General features: G+C 56.7%; 1 protein-coding gene across 1 annotated transcript in view; it reads right to left on the bottom strand.

Annotated features, from left to right (window-relative positions):
• Positions 1–20,414, bottom strand: part of COL27A1 (collagen type XXVII alpha 1 chain) — a 96,135-nt gene that overhangs the window by 9,305 nt on the left and 66,416 nt on the right. The window contains exons 11-41 of the mRNA XM_086475562.1: positions 20,223–20,261; positions 20,053–20,106; positions 19,202–19,255; positions 13,705–13,758; positions 12,898–12,942; positions 12,439–12,492; positions 12,306–12,350; positions 11,901–11,954; positions 11,429–11,473; positions 11,121–11,174; positions 10,254–10,298; positions 9,585–9,638; positions 9,019–9,126; positions 7,226–7,279; positions 6,839–6,892; positions 6,588–6,632; positions 5,898–5,951; positions 5,601–5,645; positions 4,911–4,964; positions 4,135–4,188; positions 3,870–3,923; positions 3,592–3,645; positions 3,199–3,252; positions 2,976–3,020; positions 2,617–2,661; positions 2,164–2,271; positions 1,818–1,871; positions 1,444–1,497; positions 1,173–1,226; positions 764–871; positions 270–323 (exon numbers count right to left, since the gene is read on the bottom strand). Coding sequence (XP_086331688.1) covers positions 270–323; positions 764–871; positions 1,173–1,226; positions 1,444–1,497; positions 1,818–1,871; positions 2,164–2,271; positions 2,617–2,661; positions 2,976–3,020; positions 3,199–3,252; positions 3,592–3,645; positions 3,870–3,923; positions 4,135–4,188; positions 4,911–4,964; positions 5,601–5,645; positions 5,898–5,951; positions 6,588–6,632; positions 6,839–6,892; positions 7,226–7,279; positions 9,019–9,126; positions 9,585–9,638; positions 10,254–10,298; positions 11,121–11,174; positions 11,429–11,473; positions 11,901–11,954; positions 12,306–12,350; positions 12,439–12,492; positions 12,898–12,942; positions 13,705–13,758; positions 19,202–19,255; positions 20,053–20,106; positions 20,223–20,261 — 1,749 coding nt within the window. The remainder of the gene's footprint in view (positions 1–269; positions 324–763; positions 872–1,172; positions 1,227–1,443; positions 1,498–1,817; positions 1,872–2,163; positions 2,272–2,616; positions 2,662–2,975; positions 3,021–3,198; positions 3,253–3,591; positions 3,646–3,869; positions 3,924–4,134; positions 4,189–4,910; positions 4,965–5,600; positions 5,646–5,897; positions 5,952–6,587; positions 6,633–6,838; positions 6,893–7,225; positions 7,280–9,018; positions 9,127–9,584; positions 9,639–10,253; positions 10,299–11,120; positions 11,175–11,428; positions 11,474–11,900; positions 11,955–12,305; positions 12,351–12,438; positions 12,493–12,897; positions 12,943–13,704; positions 13,759–19,201; positions 19,256–20,052; positions 20,107–20,222; positions 20,262–20,414) is intronic.

Raw genomic sequence — 20,414 nt, 5'->3', positions numbered from 1 at the left:
CACCACAAAGAAAAAGTAATAGTAATTAAATGAGCTTCTGCATGGGAACAGCATGTTTCACCCTCTCACGGGGTACCACAGACGGAAGTTCCCCCAAGCGTGCTTGGGTGAGATGCTGACAGCAGGTCTGAGCCCTGCAGCTCCAGTAGCCCTCAGCTATGGGGACACCTCTGTCCTGCTTCTGTCCCCACCACAGCAGTGGAGGCTGAGCAGGCTACGGGCATTTCCGAGGTTCTGCAAGGAGGTACAGCGCTAGAGGCACTCCTCACCTTCTGTCCCTGCGGTCCTGGCTCGCCCAAGTCTCCAGCATCACCAGCATCACCCTGCCCGGAGGGGAAATATCGGCAACAGATGCAGCAGCTGCTCCCCAGCCCCATCCCAGGGTGGGTTAAAAGCTGAGCTCTGACTTCCATGGGCTTCCCCACCCTTCTTTGGCCAGGATTTTGGTGTTGGGTAAGAGATGGCCCCGCAGCTTTGCCTGCACCAGGAGGTCACCCCCAGCTGTGACCCACTGCAGCCCAAAAGTGAGCAAGGACAAAGTGCTGAGCACAGTCAAGTAGTACCTCGCCCAGCCAGGGGACCCCAAAGCATCACCCCCCTCCTTCCATGGGATCACCTCAGCCTGTCTGCCACAAAGCCATAGCATGGGCAGTTGTCCAGAGCCAGTGCATTGGGTGGCACACCTTTCCCATCCCATCTCCGTCCCCAGCAGAGGATGCTGGTGGGCAGCAGTGACAGCCATGGTGTCAGCCAGCACACGTACCTCCTTTCCTTGTTCCCCGGGCCTCCCCGGCAGCCCCTCTGGCCCATCGTCCCCTGGCTCCCCGGGGCCCCCTCTGATCCCCAGAGCTCCGCAGGTTCCTGCCTCTCCCTGGACAGGATGAAGATGACCAGGGTTATTCTTGGCTGTCTTTTCCAGCTGACCCTGGCTCTGCCCTCCATCATTTCTCACCATACAGCCACCCTAGTTTTCATTGTACCAGGTACCCAAGCTTTGAAGAACCTGGACCCCTCTGCCAGGCCCAGCAACATAAATCCCCAGGCATGAGCATGCTGGGGGGGATTTCAAACAGCCCTATGTGGATTTAGGTGCCCGCTGCCCCTGCAGCAGCAGGGCCACGTGAGCCCAGTGCTGCCAGTGGTATCACCCCCAGCACCCAGTGGGAACCAACCTGCTTGCCTTTGGGCCCTGGCTGACCCTCTGCTCCTGGTGGTCCCGGTGGTCCCTGGGGAGGAAACACACAGCCCGGCCCTAGCACAGCTCATTTACTCCATGTTGCACAAAGCCTTTGGCTCAGCTAATGCAGACGTGGATTTAACCTTCTTTAGCTGGGGATCAGCAACCTCCTCCCTTCATTTCCCATCCCCAGAGAAGGCATGTGGGGAGGGGCAGGCTGGAGCAGCCCCCACTGAGGGAAGGGCAGGGTTCCTCAGCTGACGTACCTGCTCACCATCTAGCCCACGGACACCAGCTTCCCCGGGCTCTCCCACATCACCCTGCCGGAGGACACCCAGACATTAGGACAGGCAGCCGTGGTGGTCCTCCATGCAGTTCCCTTGCAGACCCCGCTTGTCCCAGCCACCCAGCGTTTGCAGGAGGGCTTGCAAGGCTCTTCTCCCGCCTTGCACCAGACACATAAATCCTCATCCCATTGGGCAAAGCCAGTGGCCAAACTGGGAGGAGTGCTTGCCCCCTACAGCCCTGGGGAGGAAACCCCACTTTGGACAAGCAGAGCGAGCCCAAGGCTCTGCCTGCCTGGGCAGCTCCTGACTCATGGGGCCGTCAAGGGGAACCAAACCACCTTCTCTGTCCTTACCTTCTCTCCTCTCATCCCTGAAGGCCCTTCAGGTCCATTTGGACCTTCCCGGCCCTGAAAAAAACCAACCCATATCAGTAGCAAGGCTTTCCTGTAGCTCAGGAAGCCTTTGCAGCTCCTGAGCAGGGGTCTGAGATGCCCCAGAACACCACGTCCCCACTGGCAGAGAAGCCACAAACCAGCCTCTCAAGCCCCTTGCACCGGCTTCCCTTTTCCTTCCCTTCCCGCAGGTGCTTTAGGGAGCTCCCCGAAAGTGTTGCACCAGCAAAATTCTTGCACCCTGTCCTACTGGCTGAGGCAGAAAGTTGTGTTGGGCATTAATTGGAAGCACCCAGTCTGCACTCACCGGGTACCCACGTGGGCCAGCAACACCAGCCGCTCCAGGAGCCCCCATTTCTCCCACCGATCCAGGCTTCCCAGGGACGCCGTCCAGCCCCCGCATGCCGCGAACGCCCTGCAAGGCCAAAAGGCCACTTAGGCACCCCGAAATGCAGTGCAGGGTGCAACTCCGGGGGAGACAATGCCAGTGGGAGCCCCATGCCTGAGCCAGCTGGGCCACCACAGGCTCTGCAAGGTACCACCTGTACCTGGTGGGTACCAGTGCCTCATCACTGCAGGTGCAGGAGGGCACTGCTGTCCCCATACTTGACTTGTCACAACCCAGCTACCCATGCAGGGTTTGGGTCACTCTCTGCCCTGTGACCAGCCCAGGGATGAAGCGGCCTCCAGAGTGGGCACCTATCTTTCATCCTCTTCGACATCACCCAACTTCAGCCTACAGAGCATCTGTACCACTTACAGGTAGCCCTGGAAGCCCTCGAGGACCCGGGTCTCCCACTCTGCCCTGAAACAAAAAGGATGCTTAGCAGCAGGTCATGGCAAGGAGGCACAGGGGACCCTGAGCAGGGTGAGGCTTCGCTCGGACAATCCCCGTGTGCCCGAGCCACCTCAACGGTGTCCATACAGCATCAGAACAAAATCCAGCCAGCAACAAGCAGGACCAGCATCCTGCCTGCTCCTGCAAAGGGGTCCAGGATCCATGCTGCTAATGCTATAGGTAGAACATAGTGTATATTGCAGAGTACTGCACATCCACAGGTGGACTGTGGCAGAGGGAGTGGAGCAAGCCAGGTACGTGGGGAGCACGGCGAGTCCTACCTGGGAGCCAGGAGCACCCCGTGGACCAGGAGGACCTGGCAGGGCCTGAGGAAGGAGAAGGCAATTAGAGCCCCGTGCCACAGCCCTGACTGCTCCTCTCTAGCCCCTTGATGCTGGTGGTAAAGGTTTCCCATTTTCCCATACGCAGGCCAGCACAGATGACTTGCTTAGTGCTTCTCTGGTGGGTCTGGAGCTGCCCAGGGCAGCAGCAAATAGCACTCACCTTGGGACCTGCTTTTCCTGGAAATCCTGGTGGGCCTTGGGCTCCTGTTTCTCCCTGTTCGGAGGCAAGAAAGATTTCCTTTCCTCCATATGTTTTAATGCAGTAACCTCTTAAGGAAAGAAAAACAAATGCCAAACCAGCTGGCTGGCATCTTATAACAAGCCACAGGAGTCTGGGCAGATGAAGTGCTGGAGAACCACTGGTTCACCCAACACGGGAGTCAGCTCCAGCCATTCTCCTCCTGCCACCCGTGCAACCTCCTTGGCGCGGCTGATGGGGACTGTTCACGGACACCACCTAAACCCATCCATTGAGTTCAACAGCCCAACACAAAAACGTTTCCAAAGCCTGGACTCCCACACCTCACTGCTGTGCTGGATTTCCCAGCCCTACCTTGTCTCCCCTGCGCCCTGGCCTCCCACGGTCACCGGCAGGTCCCGGGTAGCCCTGGGGAGAGCACGGCATTAGGAGGCAGTCAGGGCCACCCAGCATCTCCAGGGTTTTGGGAGAAGGTGGCTGATGAAGCTGAGCTCTCGCCTGGTGAAATGCAGGACCCTGGGCACTGCCTGGCTGGAGGCAGCACTGCTTCAGTGAACCCCCCCACCCTGCCTGCTGCCCACAGGCGGGCAGGCAGCACCATACCCCCCTGTGCAGACAGATCTATCACTTACATAGGTGCCGACAGGTCCTTGTGGCCCCTCCGAACCAGGCTTCCCAGGCAACCCCTGCCAGGCAAGATGAAGGCATTAACAAACCTCCGCTCCCGGGATGTGGGCAGGCATATTCCTGTCCTTGATGCCCATGTCTGAAACCACAGGATCCCCCCAGGTCTCCCCATGGCAGCCAAGAGCCTCTCAGGGCTCTTCCTCACCATCACTGCTCCAAAAAGCCCCCTGCCCTGGCATGCTCATGGCCACCCCAAGCCGCAGCTCTCACCTTTGGACCCAGGGAACCGGGGTCTCCGTCAGGTCCAGGTTTTCCCAGAGAGCCCTTTGGAAATATTTGAGGAGTAGGTGTCAGTCAGAAGGCTGAGATGAGATAAGTGCCACCGAGCCACCACTGCTGCCTCTGCTCATGGACAGGCATCACCTGGTCCAAACCAGGTTGTTGGGGACAAACTGCCACCGTGGCCTGTCCTGGTGGCTCCTGCACACCAGAACCCCATAGCTAGATCTCCAGCAGGGTTGTCACCAGGAAAGGTGATGAAACTTGCTCTCGGGGTCATCACCAAGCCTTGCTGAAAGCAGGCTCTCAGAAAGGAGCTCTTCCAGCTACAGGAGCTGCTCTGGGTCCCCATCCCATTGGGCGAGGACATGGGGCTGTTGTCACTAAACCTATACCACCCTTTTCCACCTGGGATGAAGCAAACACTTTGAACCCCTTTCAGGACCATGCTGCTATTCAGCCACCCAGGTGTGAAGCACCCAAGGCTGCCATCCCCCACAGAGACCCCGCTAGGCTTGGGGAAGCTGCAAAGTCACTTGGGCAAACTGATTCCCTGGCAAAATTATTCTGCTCCTCACTAGCCCCAGCTATTTTTGCCAACGACGCTTTTTAATGTCTTTTAACAAGAAGTTAAGATCAGGTCCTACAGATGCCCTGATCCCCTGCCTGTTCCTAAGTTGGGAAAGTCCCATATCCTCCACCAGTGGCACCAGCCCTGCTGAATTCCCACCTAAGAAAATGCAGAAGGAGTGCTTTTTTTTCCTTACTATTGATCCAGGAGGTCCTGCGTGCCCACGGCCCCCCTGCAAGCCAGCAAAACCCTGGAGGAAAGGGCAGAACAGGAGTGATGGAGGGAAGGCAGAAATAAGAGGGATGGAGAAGCTCTCCCCTGGCAGTGCGTGGTCCAACACCAACCCAAACCAGAGCGCAGTGCCTGGGGCCAGGCGCAGGCGAACAGCTCAGCCTGTGAAGGCAGCGCTGGTGCTTTCAGCTTCGAACCAGCTCTTTGGTTTCTCGTTGTTGAAGCACCGCAGCTGTGTGTGTACACGCACACAACGCCCACACGCGCATTTAGGCAGCGCTGTGCAATGCTAACAGCACCAGAGGTGAGTGTCTTTGACCCAGAGCAGAACATTTTTCGTTATTTTCTTTTGAGGGAACTGCCAGATCTTTTTTCTTTTGCATTTCAGAGCAAAAATAAACAAATATTATAGGTCCTGCAGAAGGGAAAACTTGCCACAAGCCCAGGTCTTGCTGCCGAACCTGTTTGAGATAGCAGTGCCAGGATTGAGAAATCATTTTGCCATAGCCAGTTCTTCAATGCACTGCCCCATTCCCCCTCCTTCACCCTTCAGCACGATTCTCAGCCACCCACCACATGTGCACATCCCTATGGAGAGAGAGCTGAGCAGAGGGGAGGAGGGACAGAAATCAGACCGCCATACAGCTCTACTTACCAGTGGTCCCCTCCTGCCTGGGCTGCCCATGGTCCCCGGGGGACCCTGCAGGACAAGGCAGGTGATGATGAGGATGGAGAGGCAGAGACAGCCTCTCCCAGTCCCACCATGCCAGCCCACAGCCAGCTGATGAACATCATGGCAAGGTCCAACACAGTGTCAAGGTCTTGACCAGCATATGGCCGTGGGGATTGTGGGGTTGGGAAATCCTCCCCCATTGGGCTCAACTACCCCTCTCCATACAACCCACCGCCCCAGCCCTCAACCACAGTCAAGTACAGAGTGTAGGATGGGAACCTGTGTACCAGGCTTTCCTTCTGCGCCTTCTGCTCCCAGGATGCCCCGCGAGCCCTGGAAGGAGAGTCTCATCTGAGGAAAGCAGAGCCCAGTGGCAGGGTGCCCCTATCAAGGGCTCATCCAGCCCCAGAGCCTCCCTCCAGTATTAAAAGGTGTCAGATCAAAGGCAGCATAGTCCCCAGGGTGTTCGTCTGGTTTGTATTGAGCCGTGGCTTCGTTAGCACGCGGCTTATCCCCACATAGCTCCTGCAGCTCCTCCCTGCTCCATCCCACCTTTGGTGGTGATTGCTGGGGAAATAACATGAGTGTGGGAGGAAAACCATTCTCACCGTGAACACCTCAACCATGTGTTTTTTCCCCCCTCTTGCCCCAGCTATTTATTCCTGTCTCCTTCACCAAACATGACTCTGAATAACAGTTTTCTTAAAAAGTTGTTATTTCCTGAATTTTCTATGCTCTGGGTTAAGAGGGAAGTTGTGATGTTGGGCAGGTGGTTTCTCAAAATACTTCATGCAATGTGCAAAAATATGAGCTGCTCGTCCCCAACTTATCCTGTGCAAATTCCCAAGCAGAGCCCAACCCTCTGATCCAGCTGCATCCCAGAATGCTGCTCCCCAAGAGCTGGCTTCCCCATCCCAGTGCTGATGGCACCATGCGCCAGCACAGGGATGTAGGTCATCTGCTACTTACAGGCAGCCCAGGGACTCCGACCAGCCCACGCTGACCCACGCGGCCCTGGAAAACAGCAAGCATGAAGAAAAGCATCCTTCTGCCAGCAGTACCACTGCAGATTTGGAGGCAAAGCTGGTGCTTGAAGACGCCACGGCTCAGCCCCAGCACATCCCAAGCCACCCAGCCAGGGGTCTCCAGTGTTGTTTCGATCTCCCACAGCCAAAGATGCTCCAAGATTCAGCTGTAAGTACCAGCACCCTGGTAGTTACCCGGGCTCCCCGTGGTCCTGGGGTTCCCTTTGGGCCATCAGGTCCTCGGCCTCCCTAAAATTCACACAGGGGGAAACACAGTCATTTTAGGCAGCCCTGCAGGTCTTCCCCAGCCCCTCCACCCTGGTGAGCACCGAAGGGACCCATCCAGCTGCTGCCACATTAGCAGACCCATGCAGGGCCATAGTGGGTGCAGAGATGCCATGCACTGGGTGAGGGTCCAAGAGGCTGGGGACCCTCCCCAGAGGGGCATCGTGATGCTGTCCCCTGGGTGCTGGGACCCATGCTGGAGCTCAGGGGTGGCGTGGCCACATCCCTGCCCTTTGCACAAGGATGACAGCAGCCTGCAGGAAACTGGGGGACACAGCAGCAAATGTTGGCACTGACCTTGGGTCCCTCGCTGCTGTTCAGCCCTGCTGGTCCGATCTGGCCTTCTTCCCCCTGCCAGGAGAGAGAAGAGGAATCGGCCAGGGCAAATGCAGATCCTCTGCCTGCTCCCCCAGCCACAGCAGCCACCATCCGCCTGCCTCGCGTAGAGGAGAAACACAGGGCGCATGGCCGAAGGTGACATTAATTAAATGGCAATGTGACCTGGGGCACCCGTCAAGCTTCAGGGAGGGGATGGGGATTATGGGGATTAATCCCCCAGGATTAGAAAACTGGCCAGAAAAAAAAAAAAATCTCAGTGGGTTCCATGTTGTCCAAAACAGCTCAGTTGAATATTTTTGTTTCCTGCTGATCAAATTAAAGGCAATTCAAAGGACTGATGTGCTGAGGCTCCTGTTCGCTTGGTTACAGCCCCGGCCCCTGGCTCCAGACGGATGCTGTGTGATGGCAGCACTGCTTGGCTGGGTGGAAAAGGCACAGCCTGGCAGTGAGATGAGTCGTGCTGCATCTCCATCTCTTGAAGAGGTGGGAGGATTCGTTTCTCACCCTGAATAGCGAATGTGAGAGCACATCAAGGCAGGCATCCCAAAAACCCTCCAAGGGGGAGGGCATCACACGCAGGAAGATGCTGCAGACCAGAAAGGTGGGTGGGTAAATATAACCCCCCCTTCTCCTGAGAAGCTGGAAACCACTAGAGATAAGCATTCAGCATCAGTTACCAGGTAGAAATATTGATCTGCAGCTGGGTTCGTCCATGCTGACAGCTCACTCGGAGCACACACTACAGGAAAAAGCACTCTAAAAATTGTGCCTTGTTTTTGCGGCTTCTAGAGCGCTGCTGTGCTCAGCTCTTGGGAGCTGGTGAGGGCCGGGGCCGGGCAGTATAGCTGCTGAGCAGCAGTGCAGCCAGGTGGGCAATGGCAGCCCTCCGGAGCTGCCAGCACAGGCTCTAGGAGGCAGAGAGCCTCGCAGGAGTCGGAGATGAGCATCAGTTCAAGAGAGGGATCTGCGAGCCCTGTGCTCTCCAAATCCCTGCAAAGGGTGCCGACCAGGAGCAGGGACTCAGCGGGAAGCCTGCAAAGCTGCTCGGGCAGAGGCAGCTGGGGAGGGCTACCCTCAGACCTGCTGGAAGTCCCCTGCCTTCAGCTGCCCTCTCCTCGCTTCGCTGAACCCACCAGCTCATTTCGGGTCATTGATGGGGACACAGCTGGAGGCATCTAGAACAGCTGGGTCAAAGCTCTCTTGGTGCCAAGTGCTGCGGTGCTGGGGGCACCTGCGACCCCCAGGGTGGGGGCTTTGAGCAAAGCCTCCCGCAGCCGAGCAGCGGCCAGTGATGCCCGAGCAGCGTGGAGGGAGATGCCATTAGAGGGCTCCCTTAGCCTGCACCAGCTCCCACCGTCCCCTCAGGCATGGAAATGCCAGTACTGCTGCCAGGTGGGTTTTGGCTGGGGACACCCCAGTGCCTTCAGCCCGTGGGAGGAGGAAGAGGCAGTGCAGGGTGGCAGAGATGCCCGGGTTGCCGGAGAGGAGCTGGGATTAGGTAGTGGGAGAGAGGGATCCTGCAAACCTGCCGTGCCTGTGCCAGGCTCTGGGGCAGGCACCAAGGCATGCTGCCCATTGCCCAGGCTCAGGAGCAGCCAGGAGTGCTCGCCCCCGGGCAGGGCTGGGGTAAGGCAGCACTGCCCACGCTGCCTGCATCCCTCAGGGCTGTCGCCTCCCCACACCGCCCACCTCACGGCATAACGCTGGGCGCACGTGTAGCCCACCATGCGACAGCCCGGACTGGCACTTACATCTGGTCCCCGGGGCCCCGCGGCTCCTCGGGGGCCGGGGAAGCCCTGCAAGCCGACATGGCCCCGAACCCCTGGGGGCCCTTTTGCTCCTTGTGCTCCATGTGGACCCTTGGAGGAATAAGACACAGCATGTCACAGCAGGGCTTACAAACAGGAGGGACAGCCAGTGACTGGGGCTCCCCCACCCGCAGGAAGGACCTCCCTCCCCGGGGAGAGCCCATCACTTGCTGCCCCAGCTCTCTGCACACCCAGCCTTTGGCATGGGGCCATTCTGGGTGAACACCCCATGACCCTCCTTCAAGAGCATCCCTGAGGCACCAACAACGAGGCGATAAAACATTTTTAAACAGCCAAAGCAAGTTGGGGCAGGGAAGGATGGATCAGGGGCAGCGGCGTGGTGGGATCAAGCACAACCTAAGCTGCCCAGCTCTCGTGGTCCACGAAAGCAAATGCCCCTGGGTCCCTAGACATCCACACCAACCCATCCACCAGCTGGAAAATAGCACGTTTGAACAAAGTGAGGAAGAAGCTTCAGTAATCCGTCCACAAGCCTGGGTATGTGATACCTTGTCTCCTTTGGCTCCCAGATCTCCCTTGGCTCCACCTGGACCTCGACAACCCTGCAAAAGCAGCAGAGGTGGAAGGTACACTCAGAAAACCACGCTATGCCACTCCTTGCAACCAAAGCATATGGTGATCTGATTTTGGCACCAAAGCAAGCTAGTTTTGCCCAATTTAGATTAAGGCTTTCCTCCTGATGGGTCTTTCAGAGCTGGGAGTGTACATACTAGATCCGCTCCTCATGGTGGGGAGGCTCCAGAGCTTCTGGGTTCATTCACCACCAAACCGTTAGTACCCCCAGCACCCCGTGCCAATCTACTCCCAGCTCCCTGGCAGATGGTGGCACCCCAGCTGCACTGTCCTGATATCAGCACTACAATGACGAGCACTTTGTCCTCAATACCATGTTCCTTAACACAGGCTAAAGCTCCATCAGTTCCCTTGTGCCTCCCCAAAGCAGATGTCATCTTGGGACACATTGTCGTGTCTGAAATCTCCTCTTACAACAGCAAGGCGAGCCCAAGTGCAGCTCTGCCTTCCCAAACAACTGCAGCTGCCACCTATTCAAATGTCAAGTCTAAAGACAGGCAAAGAACACAAAGCTGGTGCTTCGGGCTGCTCTTACGCAGCTTTTCTGCATCCCAAGCAGGGATGGCCTGGGTGCCATCACTCACCCGCTCTCCTTGGGTGCCTTTTGAACCTGGTAGGCCAATAAACCCCTTCAGAGAGAGATACAAAACACAAGTTAAATTAAAAAAAAAAAACAAACCACAAAGGAAAATATCGCATGCACTCATGGAGGCTGACAACCCTCCCACACTACAGGCATAGGAAGATGCTGATAAACTGGAGACACCAGTTTAGCTCTGCAGAGTTACTGATGACGATGCCATTTGCTCCCCAACAGGGACCAGGGGATGCATAAGCCCTTCCAAGGCAGCCCCCACCCACACAGCAGCCCCCAGCATGAGGAGGATGTCCTTGTTAGCCTCCAAACTGCATCACCCACATCTCACCCTGCATCCCTCATCCCTTTTGCAAGCACCAGTTTTCAGCTCTGCATGTCGGGGTTTCAGCGCGTGAGAATCAAACGCACCAAGGGCCGTGCTCAGCTGGGACGTGGTGGGTCAGGCAGGAGAAAGGCCAGGCTGCCCCGGCCTCCTCGTCCCTTGGGAAGGGAAGCTCAGCACCCAAACCCCTTGGGAACAGGGGTGCACCTCGTCGCACACCAGGGAAGGGAGAGGCAGGGCCAGGGCTGGGGCATCTCTGCTGATAAATCCATAGCGGCGGGGAGCAGGGGATGGGGTAATAAAAATCAAGGTCCCTGCAAGCAGCACAGTCAGAGAAGCTTTAGAGTTTGGAGATGAGGAGCATGGCCATAGGGACGTGGCCATCATCCCCACCAGCCCTTGTGCCACAAACATGGTGGGAAGCTGGAGGTGGCAGGGGGGGAGCAGGGCATTCCCCCACAGTGCTTTGGGGGACTGAGAGGGGGAGAATGAGAGCACCCTGCATCCAGACACCCACTTCCATGGACTTACCCCAGGGCCCTCCTGTCCTGGCTGTCCCCTCAGCCCAGGGGCACCGTCTATGCCCTGCAAGAGGAGTGCTGGCATCAGCTCGTGCTGTGGTGGGCAGAGAGTGCCCAGATCCACCCTGTCCCCTCCCTGGGGCTGCCAGGAACCTCCAGGCTTCATTTGTGAGGTCTGCTGCAAGCGCTGTCCCCCACTCCCCTCCTAAAGCAGGGGCAGGGACACCTCCCACCACCCCTCAGGTCCCTCCAGGGAAAGCTCTCAAGCTCAGGCTTCATCCCCACAAAGGTCAAAGTGAGCCAGCAAGAAGCTCTTACGATGTCTCCTTTGGGACCAGCGGATCCCTCCATCCCAGCTGGACCCTGGGGAAAAGCAAAGGCGATGGGAGGTTTGGGAGAAGAGGGATGCTACTCACTGACTTGCTTTGCAGATGAGACCCCAGCCCATAGGAACCCTGCCCACGCCGCCAGGAACTGCCTGTCACACCCCAGGGACCATGTCTCCATCAGCTCACTTTTCCTTTCCCTTCCCTTCGCCCCCCTGCCTGCACGTCCTGCCCAGAGCAGGGGCTGCAGTCAGCCTGCGGGACATGGCCATTCCCACCCACCCACTCCCACCCACCCCTGGGTGGCCATAAAGACCCGCAGGGTCAAGGACATGGTTGCGCCCATTTGCAAAGCACGTGGGGGACAGGTCCCAGCAGCTCCTTCCTCGCTCAGCAAGCCCATGGCAGGGGGACCCACACCTCGCAGACATGGTGAGCTCCGAGCCAGGACAGCACCCACTTACCTGCGTGCCCCTGGGGCCGGGGGGGCCGCGTCTCCCCTGCAAGCCCTGCGGTCCCTGCAAAGCAGCGGGGGGCGAGGAGCTGCTGTTAGAATCAAATCCCCGCGCACATCGTGCAAAACCTGCAGTGCAAAACCTCTCCTGGGAAATACGGCGCCGCTCAGGAGCTCCAGGGCTCCCAGCCAGCCAGTGCAGGGGTACCCTTCGCCACTGTGAAGGGTACAGGAAAGGATTCCCACCCTTGTCTCAGCCTCTTTTTGGGGTGGGTTGAGTTCACAGCCGAGCTGGAGGAGACCCTTCCAGGCTGGGTGACCCTCAGGACACTCTCCCATCCTGGTACCCTCACCAACTGTCCCAAGATACCCCATCACAGCAAGATTTGCTCATCCCTCAGTGCAGGCAACGTACCTTGGGGCCCCGGGGGCCGGGCAAGCCAGGAGGGCCCATTTCTCCCTGGGGAGAGAGAGCAGGGAAGGGAGGGAATGAATGCAGTGGCTGGAAAATCCCAAATAGCAAAGGAGGGAAACTGGGGCAGACTCACCTGAGAGCCATTGACGCCTCGACATCCAACAGATCCTGGCTGGCCCGGCTCTCCCTGCAATGCGAGAGTGTACTCAGCCCTGCGGCCACGTGCACTGTCCAGGAGGAGATGGGATGGGGACCCCCTAGGAATCTCCTAGGCATCCCTAGGCATCTCCCATGGCAGCAGATGCAGCCCTGGACTAGTAGGGATGCTGGGGGAGCTTTACTGGTGTATGTGAGTTTTAACACCATTTGGCAATTTTTCCCCCGCTACCAGGAGGCTGCACTTTAAGCAGAAGCATCTTTTTCAGGTGTAAATCAGCACAAGGGATGAAACTGGGCAGGACTTTGTGGCACATCCGAACCTGCCCATGGTGGTCCTGCCTTGCTCTTGCTGTGAGCTGGACGGCAGCAGCTCCCCCAGCCCAGCCGCTGCCTGCATTTCAGTGGTAGTTTGAACCAAAAAGCTGTGACTTACCATGAGGCCAGCAGGGCCCGGGGGACCCACTAAGCCACCTTCTCCCTGGAGAAGGAGAGAAACAATGCCATTTCTCTAGCCTGTTTTTCTTTGATTTTTTCTCCTTTTAGTCCTCACATCCCCAATTCCCCCTCTTCTTCGCATCAAGCATCAGCTACTTGATGTCCCTTTGAACAGGCTAGCCCCTGGCTCCCCTACTCCCTTTGTGTTGGAAGGTGCTTCCATTCACCACCCAAACACTTCAAGTTTCTTTTTAAATCCCTCTGCAAACCCTTCCCTGGCTGGGATGCCTCCCAAGGATGTGGCAGCAGTTAAGCTATCAGTGTGCTGAGAGCAGCATGGAAAAACCCAGGTGCTGTCAGCCTAGGATTCATCTCAGCTGAAGGTGGACACCTAAAATAAACCATGATGCAATGTGCTCTGCAAAGCTTCATTTCTCTTCATTGCCAGCCAGGAGAATGAGCGGGTCTGCAGATGTCCGTGTGGGAGATGTTGGAGGTGAGGGGAGGGTCCTGCCCTCAACATGCAGAGACACAACGTCCCTGGTTGCTCTGGGGCAATATCCCCATTAATAAGAGCCACCTCCAGGACAAGGATACAGATGTAGTTTAGGTCCAGGTCTCAGAAAAAAAAAAACAACCCACAAACAAAGAAGGATTTTGTAAGAGCGAACCACAAAGCAGTGCCAGTGACCTGCAAAGCCCAAGTCCTCCCTCCTCAGACCCATATTTCCAGTGAGGAGCAGCAGGCTCCTTCCTGCATCTCTTTGGGGAGGGCTGGTGACACAGAGAAAGCAAAACCACTCACCTCCGGCCCCATGGGTCCTTGGAATCCCATCACACCCTTCAGACCCAACATCCCCTGGGAGAGAAGCCAGGAGCGGGGTGTCAGTGAGGTGCCCACCCCAAGGTGGGCAGCTGCCTTTGTCCCATCCCCTTGCAGAAGGGTCAGGGGAAACACAGAGACCACGAGGGCTTTGCCCAAAGCCAGGAGAACGTGGGCTGGAGCCAGGGAAGGAGCTCAAGGCCACCACAGAGAAGCAAAGGTGTTGGCCCAGGAAGGGGGGTGGAGGGAAGGAGCAATCCCAGCACGGCAGGGTGTGAAACACCCCCAACTTCCCTGTTAACTCACGTGAAGGCCAACAGGACCTGGCAGACCATTTTCTCCCTTCACTCCCTGGAAAAGTCAAGAGCAGCCTAAGCGATGGAGGAAGGCATGACCTGGGGCTGGGGGGGCTGGGGCAACCCCCTGCCCAACCCAGGCAGGGCTGTGATGAGCAGGGACAGACACCCTCACCTTCACTCCCTTCTCTCCTTTCTCCCCAGCTGGTCCAGGGTCACCCAAGAAACCCTGAAATGGGAACAACAAGGATGTGTAAGCCCCAGCTCAACCATCAGGAGCTAAAACGTGCCCCAAAGGACTGTTGGTGTGGTGCAAGAGGATGGGGACCCTCAAGCTTGTGCGAAGTGAGCCAACCCCAGAAGAAAAGCCTGGCTGCTTGTCCCCAGCACAGTGCCACCCCATTGTGGCTACTCCGCTCCCGTGTCCCAGGCTAGGGTTGCACCACACCACAGGCAACAGTGACAAAGAGGTGTCCCAGTGCCCGTAGGGCTGGGACAGGGCTCTCCACGGCATCATTGCACCAGTTTGCAGGGCCATACCCATCACCTGTGCCTTGGAGGACGCCATGGTGTCCTGAGCTGCACACAGTGGTGGTGGGGAAGAAAAAGAAAAGCTTCATGGCGCCGTGTGAGTGGTGCAAAGCTTCACATGTCCACAGCTGCTGAGTGCTCAAGCACAGAGAGGTTCAGCCCAAAGGCAAGAGATTCTCTGTCTGGATGCTAGGATGATGCTTGCAGGCAAGAGGGTACGAAGTACAGGCCAGAAAAGATACATGATAAACCATACAGGATTGGTGTTCCAAAAAGAAGAAATTTGATTTCAAACACCCCAGGATGATCAGACCTTGGGTCAGACCAAAATCCCCTGGGCAGCTCTAAAATTTTTTTGCTAATATTTGCCTTAAACAGACTACCATGGGTAGTGGGAAAGGAATAAAAAGGGTAACAAACCACCAGCACTCACTTTTTTATGGACTACTTATACCCTGGCTGACAAACCCCTGGAACAGCCTGGAGAGGAACCACAGTGACATGCACTAGCAGCCCCCGCCACCCCCAGGCTGGGGCAGCTCGGAGCACAGGGCATTGGCACGGCCAGAGGCTGAGCGGGCGCAGCAGCAAGGGCGGCCACCAGCCAGATCCCGCACGGCCGGAGGGTGGCAATAGGGCACCCCACACCGTAACGCAACATCAGGGTGGCATGTGTGCCCGCAGGCTGGAGGAGGGACGGGGGACATGGGTACCAGCCACTGCTGGTTCAGTACCAGTGAAAACAGTAACGAAAAGCTCTTGCTGCTTGGCATTATGTGTACGTGCTGGGGCTGGCACCAAATCATGCCCACAGCCCCAAGCGGCTGAGCAAGTGAGAGCCAGCTTACCTCTTCTCCCTTCTCGCCAGCCAGCCCTCGGTCACCCTGGAAGCCCTGCAGTCCCTAGGGAGAGGGAACAAGGAGCAGAGTGGGTGCTGAGGGGCTGCCCGGTGCCTCCCACCCGTGTCCAGCTCCAGCCCCGCTCCCTCCCTCCCCACTGTGCTGGCAGCTGCTGCCTCCTGCCCACAGCCACCCTGGTGCAGACTCCTAGGGCACTGCTGAGAGCCCCAAACCTCTCAGGATGGTCCAGTCCCTGTCACCATCCTCCAAAAGCCCCCTGAGAAAGCTTCCAAGCCCAGGCGCACTGCCCATATTCCCCCAGGATTGCTGCCAGGGGTATGGAAAAGGGCAGGGACCATCACACCACCAAGTGACCAGCTTCATGGCTTGAATGCTATCCAGGCAGTCCCTAATTGCTCTCATTTCTTTCTTCCCCCTCCCAGTTATTTTCTCATGTAAAATCAACGAGGAGGTTCAGATGCAGAAGAGCAGCCCAGTCCTTGTGCTCAGGCCCACCACAGCGCAGGATCTGCAGCGCTCGGGTTATCCCAGCTGCACAGTAACGCACACATGTGATGTTCTACAGCCCTTCTTTTTAGGAAACACGAACATCGAGTCACTCATCCAGGACTGCCTGGGTTTGTAGGCTTTGGAGGAATATTTTAATTGAAGAAGGCAAGGGAATGTAAAGAGCAGCAGCATTAGGAGCCCCTTGCCTCCTCCCAGGGCTTGGGGCTGCAGCTTCCACACCCAGCACTGGCTATGCCAAGGCCCTGCCTGCCCACAGCTCACCTGCTCTCCCGGCAGCCCCCACGGCCCAGGTTTGCCATCCAGGCCAGGGAAGCCATCTGAGCCAGGGTAACCCACACGTCCTGGCAAGCCCTGGAGCCCGGGTTCACCCTGGGGAGAAAAAAGCCAAGCATGGAAAACTAAAAAAATCCACATTACAAAACCAATAAATTAAATGCTGAGCTCTGCCTGCCTCGTGCCTTTGCAGCAACGCCTGCTAAACACCAAGTACCTTGCAAGGAGATGGGGAGGGCTGGCAGGGGGAGAAGCTTTGTACATCCAGGCGCTGCGAGCCTTAGGCATGTGGATCTGCCCAGGCTCTCCGACTGAAACCGTGGGAGAGTCACAACCAGTGGCCATACAGCAAGAAACAAAGCAGAAGGCAATGAAGAAACAGTGTGTTAAGAGAAGGTCAAATGAAATCCCTCTGCATCTGCTTCTTGGCTCTGGGGCTTATACTCAAAGCCATTTCTGATGCTTTCCCACACGCAAGAGCCTGAGCAGATCCTCTGGGCTGGGCATCACCAGTTAAAGATTAGGGGCATTATTTATTACCCCTCAGCTCACCAGCACTTCTGAATTACGGCAGGATAAAGAGCAGTCTGGAACAAAAAGAAGACATTTCCCTTTGAATTGCTTTGATTGTTTGGATTTCTCAAAATTTTGAAACATTTGATCAAGTCCAAAAACTGGAATTTGTTTCCGTTTGTTAAGTCAGAGTTTGAATGAAGGGCAGAAAGACACAGCTGCCTCAGTTACTTCTCAAGTGAAGAATCTGATTGCGAAAATATAAAAGCCTGTTTTGGGGAGGCCTGCTCTTCCATCTCCCTCCCCCAAGCCCTTCAGCATCACACAGCCAGCCACACACATCCCCCATGCTCATTAGTGGCCATGTATGCTTGGGGCACCCAGCCCAAAAGCCAGCATTTTTGCCCCATTCCACTTCCAGTCCCAGCTTCAGGGAATATTTATTGTTATTTGCAATTTTGCAAGAAAGAGACCTGGGCTGTGACGCGCCTCTGGCTGTGCTCTGTGGCAGATGAGCTCAAGCAGATGGGCCAAATGCAAAACAGACCATGGGCAAACCCAACTCAACCCAACCATGTGCTCAGGGGCTGATGCAGGTGGATGAAAGCCCTCCTCCTCTTCCTCACCCCTGCTGTCATCTGATCAGCATCCCCAGGGCAGCGAGAGCAGGGAGTGGAGACCTGCTGGAGCCTGAACGGGCATCAAAGACGTCTTGGGCCAAGGTGTAGCACAAATGTGAACCTTAACAGAAACCACCCCAGACTGGTCAATAGCCAAGTCCAAAGCTGAGTTGAGTTTCCCTGTTGGAAAACTGCCACACAAAGCCTTCAGTAGGTGCCAAAGCAAGAGCAGGAGAGCAGGGGGCTGGGGACAGGGCTGCAGCTGTGACACAGCCCCCTGAACCAGAGACATCAGGCTTGCAGATAGACTGTGATGGGTGGAAAAAATTGGATCCTTTCCATTTCTGTGCTAATCCCCCGCCAAACTGCTGACTCCCCTCACAGATCCTGTTTATGTGAAGACAGAGAATAACTTTGGCACCTTTTGGTTAAGCTGTGCCGACAGACTCCAGTGTTTACACTCAACCAGCTTAACGAATCAGTGACGCCTTCCAGATGTTGGCAGCTGGTAAAACACTATCCCTGGGGTACATCCTGCTGCAAGGGAGTGGGGCTGGGGGTGACAGGACACCTGGCAGCAAGACGCATGATGGAGAGCAGACACACAGCGCCTGATGGCGTAGCTGTGTTTCTTGCCCAAGATACCGACTCTAACTTCTGTCGTGAGCTTTTGGGCCTCAAACGTTCCATGCATCTGCCAGGAACCAGCCTGTGTCCTGCTGGCCACCCTGTCCAAATCCTCCTTCAGCATCGATTCATGTAAGCCCAGCCTGTCCTCAGCTCCTCTTCTCAAGCCAGAGGAACAACCCCCCCCCCCCGTTTTTAAGGTGAAGACATGATGATAAAGAAGATGGTAGGAAAAAAAGGAAAGTCATTGCTGAGGAGGCGGCAAGGGGACCACAGTGTCTGGTCAAGGTCACTGGGGAGATGCTATGCTGGATGCAAAACACTGGAGGGCTGGAAAACGATGATTGCTCCAGTAGACGGGTGAGTGGGGAGATGAGGAGCAGCAGGGATGGGTGCTGCTGTCCCTTCTGAGCAGCCCAGCAGCAACCAGGACAAACAAGCAAGAGGCAGTGGCATGCTCAGGAACACCTGCACATTGGCTCATTTGAGAGGGACAAGATTTGGGATGCACCAGCTCTTCCCACAAGGGCTGGGTATCAGTGAATATAGGTGGGAGAGTGGGAGGGAAAAGTCCAGCGATGCCAGGAGATTGGGACACCTGCTCTCGGGGTAAGAGGCCACGAGCATCCAAACCCCACAGGCAGCTGTGCTGGCTCAGTCCTGGGGGAGGTGGCCAGGTCCCACGAGGGCACACTGCACAGCAGCTCCCATCGCGGGGGGCTCGCCTGTGCCTTTGGCCAGAGCCACGGGGAAGGGGGCTGTTTCCAGAAGGTGACAAAAGGACAGAACGCTTTTGGGACCACCATGCCAATTTCTGTCCACCTGCCTGGGAGGGCATTGGGTGCCACATGGCAGAGTCCAGCACCCAAAGGGACTGTGCTGGGCAGTCATTGAGCCCAAGCATTTGCTTGAGCAGGGTGCTGCCAGCAGAGCGCAGGAGGACCTGCAGCACGGATTCAGGCAGGGGAATAAACCTACTGCAGAGAGCCACCCCTGCCAGCCACATCAAGGTTCCCAGAGAGGACCAGGACATCACCCCCTTGACCCTTCAAACCAGGCACATATTTCCTTGCACAGTTCCCAAACCAACAGCAAACCTGCGACAGTCCTCCTGGGTTTGATCCAGGAGGGGCAGGGTCTCCCATGGTCCCCACGACAGCCCTGAGGGCACACTCAATCTCTCCAAACCAGCCTCTCCCCACATCCAAACCCCCCACACCCAGGTCTCCCTGCCAGCACCCCCACTCACCGTGTACCCCTGCTGGCCTTTCTCACCCGGCTCCCCTGGCTCTCCGCAGGGTCCCTGCGCACAAACGGGGATTGAGTCAACAAACGTGTCCCCCCGTGCTGAGAGCAGCCCAAGCCCCACGGAGGCTGTCACGGGGAGGACAACGGGCAATGCACAGGGGCACCCTTGGGAAGGGCAGAGCACCCAAATCACAGCCCTCGGTGCACCCGCCACCCTGCCTGCCTTCAAGGGGACTATGGCCAGGTCAGGTTTGCAGGTGGTGACAGATCCAGTTCCCCATTGCTTTGGTGCCCTACAGGATGGGGAGTTTTGCCTTCGTTTCTTTTGCCTCATGGCGCTGCCCTGTTCGCAGAGGCCAGCTGGGTGGGAAGCATCACCCAGCAGTCCTGGAGCCTGCAGACCCACCAGCATGGGGCTGGCCCCGCACAAGTACTGCATCAGCCATTCTCTGGCTCATTTCTGTGCCTCTGGGAGGGATCCACATGCTCCCTATCCAAACACGAGGGCAGGAACCCGATGCCCTGGGGAAGATAAGCCAGCACCATTCAGCTGGCAGAGACAGAGAGGCAGGGGCTGCGTCTGCCAACGTAACCCAGGGGGGTAGATATCAAACATCACCTGGGTTTCAGTGGGAAGAAGACAAGAAAACCATTAGGCTTCTTTGAAACCAAATCCCAAGGCCCTTAATTATAGCATGCCAGAAGCCACCGGGCAGCAGATACTTTTCAGGGCAGCCCAGGACTGTGCAAGTGATTGGGGACATCGACTCCGCAAGCTGCCCCAGGCCAGGGTGGCAGTGGGGCCAAGCAGCACCCAGCCACAGAGGGGACACAGGGGGTTTTCTTACTTACAGGTGCTCCTGTTTTCCCTGGATGTCCTGGGGGCCCAGGGGCTCCGGGTTTTCTCTGGATTAAAATGAGAAACAAATCTGGTAAAACAAATGCCACAGAGAGAGGAAAACCCATCTGACCAAGCTGAGGAAAAAACAAACCACAGAAAGTTGCTCAACAGTGATACTCACCGGCCAGCCTGCGTGTAGAAGCTGGTAAAACGATGATTGCTGAAAGGAGAATGGGGTGGGGGAGCAAAATGTTAAAAAAACCCACTAAATCCCTTTTTGCTGGCTTCAAAGTCTTTTTGCTGTTGCTTGGGAAGACACAGTAATGAACCAGTCCTCTAATTAAATTTATTTTTTTGTTATACTATGTGTATG

This window comes from Leptosomus discolor, chromosome 19 (genome assembly GCF_034619465.1).
Source record: "Leptosomus discolor isolate bLepDis1 chromosome 19, bLepDis1.hap2, whole genome shotgun sequence".
In the NCBI taxonomy this organism is placed as follows: domain Eukaryota; kingdom Metazoa; phylum Chordata; class Aves; order Leptosomiformes; family Leptosomidae; genus Leptosomus; species Leptosomus discolor.
Note: the sequence above shows the minus strand (reverse complement) of the source record. Positions and strands in the feature narration are given on the sequence as shown.